Genomic DNA, 9259 nt, shown 5'->3' with positions numbered 1-9259 from the left:
TAAAGCATGGATAAAAATGATCCTAAATAACTGTAACATGTTTAAAGTATGCATATGCATCAATAAAACATGTAGAAATGTAAATTTGTCCTAAAACTCCAAAAATTTCTATTAAACCTCAAGTTTGGAAAGTTTAGAGGTGCTCTCTTACATAGATTGAGTTTTGTGATTTTCATTTCCTCAACTCTAGTCTTCAATTCATTGCTTCTTCAAGTACACCTTGATACAATTGTGTTGCTCAAGGTCTTTGAAAAGATAAGTTTTTGCTGGTTCATGGGATAAACCTTTCACTTTTGTATCTCTTGAAAGAAATACATCTGAAATGCTAAAATTATCATTATTAGATCAATTAAATTTTGTTATCATCAAAATCAAGAAGGGAGTCAATACTCGGTCAACATGTGTGTGTATAAAAAAAACTCCAAAAAAGTTTCAACACGTTCTCTTGATACATACATCGATATACATATAGATTAGAAAGATTATCCTCCATCAACACCCGCTTTCTTAGACTACATGTGGATTAGAAAACTCCAAAAAATTCTCAGCACTCATCCTCTTAGAATATATATAGATACAGATATAGATCAGAAAGGTTATCCTCCCCACTCAAATTGTATAAGTTAGGATACACATTTTCAAGGTTCAGACCCTTGCTCCAATGCAAACTCATGATTAATTAACGCCAATCGTTCACTTGACATTTCTAACATATTGGGGGTCTTCGGCCTTGGCTCTAAAATGCCCACACTGGACGCCAAAGAAGAGCAGCCAATAACAGTAATGGGCTAACCTATATCTGAATTCCAGCTTTTGGCTAACACCACGATGTAACGTGAAGTAGTTGTTATTCCCATTCCTATAGTTCATGATGTAATTTGAAAGACTCAAGCTGCAGTAGTAAAGAGGAAGAAGGCAAATTCCTACCTCGGATAGAGATTGATGACAGCTTCAACTCCGGAGAATCAATACGAGGCTAGTGCTTTCGTGTCTCCTTTACAGAGAGACTAAGCTTACTATATGTACATCCGTTATCTGGCTGACATCAATTAGTTTATCAGTTAAAAATTAGAAGATATTCCCAATATTGAATTCTTTCCAACTCTGCACATCCTACACCAACCACTAACCGAATCCTACTTTTTCTGGCATTTCCTCTGGTCCCCTCAACACTAGCAACGTCCCCAGACCGAATATATTTGTGTCATGAACCTAATAAGAAAACGAAGCTGTGGAAGTAAAAATATGGATGGTACTTTTAAATATGTCGATACCAATAAACAGAAATACGTAAAAGCTTGTCCTCAAACAAGGGACTTAGCTGAATTAGAAAAATGTACTTAAAAACAATCTCATAAAACAAAAATTAGAAGGAGAAAAAAAAAAAAAAACTGGCCTAACTCGAAGACAACCAACTGGCTCTCCACATGGCGATATTTGTACAGTCACGTTATATTCACTACCTCCTTTTGTCTTCTTTTTACACCATTCGTAACTTCCACATTTTATCTCCTCAAACTACAGAATGTACAATTTTCAGTACAAGAATAAAATTTATTTTCAAACAGCTTGTACCTGCCTGAATAGATAGAAGATGGGTAGAGAGAAAGAGGAAGCTCACACCTAGCCTCAGTTAGCTGTACAACAACTTTCTTTCCTAAGCCATCTAAGAAGACGGGTATGCAGACTGCATTCCAATTCTCCTTTCTGCAATCAAGAAAGCTGGTGTGAGACGAAATGACTCAAAGGAAATGCAAAATCAAACTATATACTCATTTCCTACAACGAATGATTTAGTTTCCATACGTTAAGAGGATTTTTTTCGGAGCCAGTTACAGCTGACCCAGAGCCCCATGAAACGTTTAACCGCATAACTCAAACTAGCAATTCCACAGTGTGGCCTTTGAGCCGGAAGCCCAATTTACCCCATTTAGGATCTGATTCTTATTTTCTTTTCATTTCCATGGGGTTCCAAACAGGAACTTACTACTTGAAGGGAAGAAAAAACAGAAAGAAGATAGGCCAAAAAGGAATGTCCCTACCTCCAGCTGCAACAAGCTTCTCTACACGCGCCACAATATGCTTTCCGTAAGTATATTTTTTTAGGGCATTCAAATGCACTTTAATTCGGGATAGGATAAGTTCACGTTGCTGATGATCACAGGTCTCAAGGACCTTCTGCACAACATAGTTGGCAAACTGATCTTTCATCATCGCCTGTGCATGAGAAATTTAATATACAGTTGACACTATAAAGAGGCCCAATCAATAAAACAAACGACTATCAAACAACAACCTGAAAAACATTCAGACAGAAAAACCAAGTGAAGAGCAAAAGGAGAAATAGACTTTCATTGGAGCCAAGTGATTCATAAGAAAAGCTTCTTTCTATCAAGTAAAGGAACCTGATGTGCCAGGTGTTTTTCTTTCGTTGAGCACCAACTTGATGTGCACATTGCATCATCAATGCTTCCTCAAATCTGAGTTATAATTTCTCACTAGTAAAATTTATTTTTACCCCTTTTTCTTCATCAGCTCTATGATCCAAGTAAGACAAAAAAAAAAAGTAAATTTGCATAAAATGATCTTACTTCTTAAAGCTTGTCTTGTCAGAATATCTTCCTTCAAATTAATCTAGACCACCCAAAAAATTAATAAAAAAACCTACTGTTGGCATATAAACCGGCCAAGTCCGATCTCAGGAATAAAGGGCCTGTTCAATTGGACGAGTTAATGGCAGATGAAAATTAGCCACATGGAAAAGCCTGCTGCTTCATGAAGCTATAGGGATGTCCTCTTTTGATACCATACTTCTACTTTACTAACTATTTCCTGATGCAGAATCCAAAAAAATCAAAAAGCATAATTAAGAGCAAACAGAGTATTTCTGGTTTCCCCCATCTTGTACTAATAGTTACAGAAAAACACCCACATGATAATTACATTTTCAAACAAAAGAATACTTAAATGTATCTTGGAGCAGAAATATGCAACAAAATTACGCAGGCAAAATGTAAATAAAAATAAAAAAGAATGTTTGAATGAATTAAATAATAAAAAATAACCTCATACTATGTCACACAATCAGAATCAGAGGAAAACAAATGATCAAGGGTAAGCGATAAACAAACCTGCAAAGGCTCATTTTCATCAGTAGTGCCCAGCATCTCATTCACCAAAATCTGCCGTTCAGCAGGCCCACCAAAAGTTAAACACTTCTCAACAACGTTTGAGGCAAATTTCTGTTGGCTCATTTGAACAATCTGCCCAGCTAATTTCTTTATTATAGAAGAACGTTCATGTGGCTTGCCATGCTCCAATACATGCTGTTCACAGGCAAAGTAAGATCACCTCAGCATACAAACAAAAGCAAAGGCAGGAAAGAAGATAGTTTCTTTTGATAGCTGATATTCTGTAGAGGCATCCATAGAAGTACAGGTCACAAACCTGCACAACATAGTTACCATACTGGTCCTGAGCCAGTAAGCAGACACATTGCAGAATTTCATCCATCATGATACGCTGGGTTTTGGTATCATCACAGTGCTCCAATACTCTCTGTCGCGCAAACAAACTCTAAGAGATTATAGATATGAAATTACTAGTAAAGCAATTTAGCTCCATAAAGAGAGGAAGTATTGAGAAAACCTGTATGACACGGCAGCCATATGGATGAGTTGACAATGTTACAACTTGATCATAAAAGGATGAGACAATGAACTGAATAGCGTCTTGTGGAATGCATTCGATACACTTTTGAATGACATGGTTCCCATTTTGATCACGTACACACCGCATAACATGACCATCAAGCTCAGCCACCATTTTTGTCTGCTGATCCAAATCAACGACTTCAATTGCCTGCAACCATGAGTATGTTGTGCATAAGCAGTTATATTTAAAGCCCAGTCTAAGAGCCTCCAATAAATCAGATATATACATATATATGTCTCATAAAGGTCTTCTACCTCAATTATAATCTAAACCGGATATTTGAATTACAAGAAGACGAATTACCTTCTGGATCACCCGGCAGCCATACATTTGAAGACTGAGTGTCAAGACATGTCCACTAAGCTGATTAGCCAGTTCCCTTCTCTGAGCCGCAGTTCCATGCTCAAAAAACTGAAGACAAGATAAACAGCATGTCAGATCATCAACTTCTGTATTACAAGGAAAGATTGAAATATATAGAGAATCTAAAGAAAACCTTCTGGATGACATAATTTCCAAAGACATCAGTCATAAGAGAAAGAGCCTGAGGAATGATTTCTTGGAAAACCATATTCTTCTCCTCTGTTGTGGCTGTTTCAAGCTTTTGCTGGATGAACCTACTCCCATACTGGTCCGCACTGACCACAAAAACAAAAAATGACTCAGACCATTATACACAGAATAAAACTAGAACAAAAAACTGAAATGTTGGCAGCCTTTATGCACCTGAACTCAACAACATGACCAGCAATCTCTGAAAGTTCAAAACACTTGGTCTTGTTGCTCTTGAATTCTTCCAGTAGAGATGAACTAAAACCCTCATCCACGTTACCACCTGCATCTGAATGCCATGAACCCATAACGCCACCACCAAAGCCCCTCATTCCTGAAGTGAATCGAATGTTTCTCTCACCATGCCTTATAGGACTACCTGGCCCCACAGGAGATGCAGGAAGGACAGGACTTCCAGGATACGACATGCCAAGACCAAAAGCAGGATTTCCATAGTATCCATGATTCAGACCAGTTGACTTACCCACATAAGGCATCCCATATTGAGATTTCTGTGGTGAAAGAAGTGTCCCAAGGTAAGCTTTCTGGAGACCAAGTAAGTCCATATAGGAATTCCCCATGTAGTTCCTATCCATGGAAGGATCATTAAAGCTAGTAGCAACATGAGCTGCATATTCAGCAGTCCTTAAGTACTGGAGATACAGAGGGTCCATAAGGGGCATCTGAAGTGCTGCTGCACCATGATTTCCCATTCTACTCAGATTTTGCAGATCAGCTGCAGCTCCATTTAAATTTGATCCAGAAGGCAGGCCTCCTCCTAGAGCTCTAGAGTCCAAGGTGGACCCAGCAATGCCAGAAGCAGCAGCTGCTGCATTTTCAAACAAAGGAGGCAAATTTCCTGTGCCTAGTTGACTTGCCATCATGGATGGCAAAGCGGGATTAATCGAATACCCACCTAAACCATAGTTTGCAAATGCTGGACTTGTAGCCTCCACATTCTGATAATGAGAAGGAGAACCACCTGAATTAGCTCCACTCAGTGAAGAGGCAGCTTTAAGATATGAGTTAGGAGTAGAGACAGTAGCACTGTCAACCAGCAAAGATGAACTTTTCCTGTCCAAAATGCCTCCATTAGTTTTATTATGACCATATTGGTGTTGCTTCACATGGTTCTGACCACCTTGAAGTTCAAACAGGAAGTTCTGATGCTCCTCTAGATCCTGCCGAACCTGTGATTTCAAATTATTCGGTTCATCAACAACACCATTTGCAGATAAGTTCATGCTCGACAATGCAGCAACCAAATCGGTAGAGTCTGAGGCTTTAAATGAGGAAGAACCATTGATGGCTTTTTTATCAAGTCTGCCTCCAACAGGTGGAAGACGAGGACTAGGAGCTCTGGCTACAAGCTGGGGATCAGGGGTGGTGCTTCTTGAGAGAGATGCAAAACTTTGAGCATTTGATCCAGCAACTCCTTGAACACCTCCATTGATTGTTTGCACAGTCATACCAGAGGTGATCTCATGGTGCAACTGAGCAAGTTGAGCCTCAGTAGAACTGAGTGCTTCAACAGATTCATCAAAAGCATTACGACTGGTGGGACGAGATGGGTGAGTGGAGACTGGAGTTACACGCCCCAAATCTTCCTGCAATTCAAAAGAACCTAATATTAAGAGAAGCTAGAAAAGCTGAGGACCAAAAATCTTAACTCGTTAATAAAGAGTGATAACAAAACAACAAACAATTTTGAACACAGAATTAAGTCTAAAATAGAAGAATGAATTGGTCCAAAGTTTGGACAACAAAAGCAGAAAAAAAAAAAAAGACTAAACTTGCACTTTATCATCCAAGCTTCTATACGCTAATACTAGGCAGTAAAGCAACATTTATATACAATTGTAGTAACCAAATAATTAAAATAGAGAAGTTGGACCATCTTGTTTGTGCCGCATCCTGAACCATGCCATGAACTACAGTATATCATTTTTTTTCAATCTCTCTAAACTTTTACAAGTGATTTAAGTACAAGCAATGTTCTCTACCAACCCTGCCAAGCATAACACATCTTTGCTCAACTCAAACATCAAGCTCTCCTGAAGTTATTGCATGCATTTCAAAAGAAACATCACAATCATCCGAAACATTTAAGCTAAAATTTCTTTTAAATACATTGAAATAAAACATGGTATAAAAGAACAAGGGGAATGAAAAAAAACTGCTATATCATTCACCCCAGGTTTGAAATGCACACCAAGTAAACTATCATAAATTAAATCTTGCATCATATGTTTATTAACAGATCCAAATATGATATTTCTGGCAAGTGCTGCTATTAATCTACTCTGATCACTATATGAGGCAGAAAATCACGTAAAGAAAGGTACTCCAAGAGATCAATCTCCCTAACTTAAAATGTGTTCTCTTAGTAAAACATCTACAAGCCAAGGGTCCAACCAAAGGAAGCTCAACAAATTCTAATAGTATAAAGAGGCGATAGGTAAATTAACAGAAACTACGGTTGGCATCTAACTTAAATATATATAGTTTCATATAAAATCTTTCTATAAAAAGAAGAAGATTTACATTTCTATAGATATGTAAAGATAAAGAATTTTAATTAACATGAAGGTTAAAAAAGATAAAATATGGCTGTCATCTTCAGCTGATGACAGGTGAGATGAATATCAAGCATTGTGATCAAAGAATAACTTTTAAGTATCATTTTTGTCCAAGAATGTGAATACATAATGGAATACGAAACCTTATACGAAGTAAATCAAACAGAAATAATTGAATGAATTGCAGAAGAAGAATCAAATAATGCAACTGCCACAATAATCTCATGGCAGAGAAACATGGCTCCACAACAGACACAAATATGTATAGATTCATATAAAACCTTTCCATAAAAAGAAGAAGATTTACATTTCTATAGATATGTAAAGATAAAGAATTTTAATTAACATGAAGGATAAAAAGACAAAATATGACTGTCATCTTCAGCTGATGACAGGTGAGACGAATATCAAGCATTGTGATCAAAGAATAACTTTAAGTTTCACTTTTGTCCAAGAATGTGACACCTAATGGAATACGAGAACTTAAACAAAGTAAATCAAACAGAAATAACAGAATGAATTGCAGAAGATGAACTAAACAATGCAACTGCAACCATAATATCATGGCAGAGAAACATGGCTGCACAACAGATACTTGTTTCCTAATAAGATCTTAACAAAGGATTCTATGTAGTTTTTATATATGTATAATTTCAGAGAAATAACAAGTGATCAAAATCATAAAAAACAGGGGCAGACAGGAGTGAGAAAATAACAAGTTGAGATTCTAAAGTCATGCACTAAATCACTAATATTCGCTTGTGTCAGTCTCTCCACTTAGACAAGAACAAAGGAAAGCAAGGATCCATGACACTAGGAAACACAAAGAGAGTCTACCAGTCGACCAGTATATAATCTAAGCCAGGACCAATAGTGAAAGCAGCCAAATTTTTTTTTCGGCCTCACAAACTTAACCGCCGTTGCAATGAAAACAGTACCAGGAAACAGATAGACAGTAGCAAAAAAAAAAAAAAAAATCAGCAAAGCAAAAAATTATTGACAATTGAGAATAGTAATCACCTGAAAAATCTCGGCGAAACTCTTCTGTCTTCCAACGAGTCCCAACCCCGACAAACCAATCAGCCCGTCTCCACCCCTTTCCATCCACTCGTTCGCCTGAGACTTTATAGCTTCCGCCTCTGCCTCCTCTTTCTGCGTATTAAATCCCGGCTGCAGTGAAAATAACGATCTACTCCCTCCATCGTCTGCCCTGTTATTACTGTTATTTGCTTTCCTCCTATCACCGATTCCCCCGAAGCCTGAACTCCCCGCCTGCAACCTTTGAGCAAACCTCCAATCCTCCTTGGACAGAACGGGCGGAGGCAGCCGAGGGTTTAGATTGACATGAGAGTAATAGTAAGAAAGATAAGCCGGATCAGATCTTAGCTCTTCTTCTGATAAAAATCCATTATTTTGGGATAATTCCGAAATTGAGGAATCTCCAATGCTACCGAAGAGACCTCCGACAGCTGATAAGGATCCTTCAACGGTGGGTGGGGCGGAGCCGCTTCGATAGAGATTGAGTTCTCGCTCACGATCACTGGCTTCTTGTCTTCGCTGCTCTCTGAGAAGCGCCCCCAGCTCCTTTCCTAAGTCCTCACCATAGGATCCCTCGCCGCCGCCTCCGATCAATGGTCGCATTCCCAGCTCAGACAACATCTTTAACGGATTCTCAGTGACCATTCAAGCAAAAGGAATAAGAGAAGAAAACGCAGCTTCAGCTCCTAATATCCCGTTCACGGATTTTTCTTCAGATACCGTTACTGAAATCATAAGAAGATAAAAACTTTACACATTCGAGCTGCCGTTGGAAACATTATTATAGACAAAAACCCTAAAACCTGAAAGTCATTTGATATTCGAGCAAGGAAGGAGCTCAGCGCGCGGGTTACTCGTTGGACGAGTTCGAATATCGCTCAGAGGGACAAAGATCGGAGCGGAAGGGAACAACGGATGAGTTTTTTTCTCTAGGATTTCTACAGTGAAATGGAGACGATTGTGATCAGTTTTGTCAAAAGATGTAAGAAAAAAACATCACAGCTCCCGCAAAAGCAAATGGGAGCGAGTACACAGAAAAATAAACAGAGCAGGGGCGGGGGAGGGTGTGATAAGCGAGACCGCTTGGGAGACCAGGACCGTGGGATAGATTAACCAACGGCCAGGATCCATCAGTAGGATTTGTTCTTGCAAGAACCCTTAGGGTTTTATTTCGGCTTAAATGCTGTATTAAAACAAAGGTTTGGTTTCTGGTCCATCGTCACACGGTAGTCACCGAGAGTTGGGAGCTCCCGGCAGTCCTATTGGACAAAGGATGATGGGCCCCGCGGAGTAGGAACTCCCGAGACGTTGTAATACATTAACCAAGTAGGCATTTTTTGGTGGCGTGAGTAAATTTTATGAAAAACCATGGATTA

General features: G+C 38.7%; 1 protein-coding gene across 2 annotated transcripts; it reads right to left on the bottom strand.

The window, feature by feature from the left end:
* Positions 1-1232: 1232 nt before the first annotated feature.
* LOC137965565 (pumilio homolog 2-like) lies at positions 1233-8872 on the bottom strand. Of its 2 annotated transcripts, XM_068811833.1 has the most exons (10): positions 7866-8872; positions 4441-5873; positions 4211-4352; positions 4018-4125; positions 3649-3861; positions 3448-3558; positions 3132-3326; positions 2043-2217; positions 1624-1707; positions 1233-1518 (listed from the first exon to the last, which is right to left on the bottom strand). In XM_068811833.1, exons 1-9 carry the CDS (start codon positions 8526-8528, stop codon positions 1667-1669), a joined length of 3081 nt encoding a protein of 1026 aa, XP_068667934.1. In that variant the 5' UTR covers positions 8529-8872; the 3' UTR covers positions 1233-1518; positions 1624-1666. The 2 variants fall into 2 exon arrangements, with proteins under 2 accessions (XP_068667934.1, XP_068667933.1); XM_068811832.1 differs by having other exon boundaries at positions 1233-1707.
* Positions 8873-9259: the final 387 nt, after the last annotated feature.

Source organism: Aristolochia californica, unplaced genomic scaffold (genome assembly GCF_029961685.1).
Source record: "Aristolochia californica isolate CCGP_79_NKW_82.1479 unplaced genomic scaffold, dmAriCali1.0.hap1 SCAF_5, whole genome shotgun sequence".
Lineage (NCBI taxonomy): Eukaryota > Viridiplantae > Streptophyta > Magnoliopsida > Piperales > Aristolochiaceae > Aristolochia > Aristolochia californica.
This window is presented reverse-complemented; position numbering and strand designations above follow the sequence as displayed.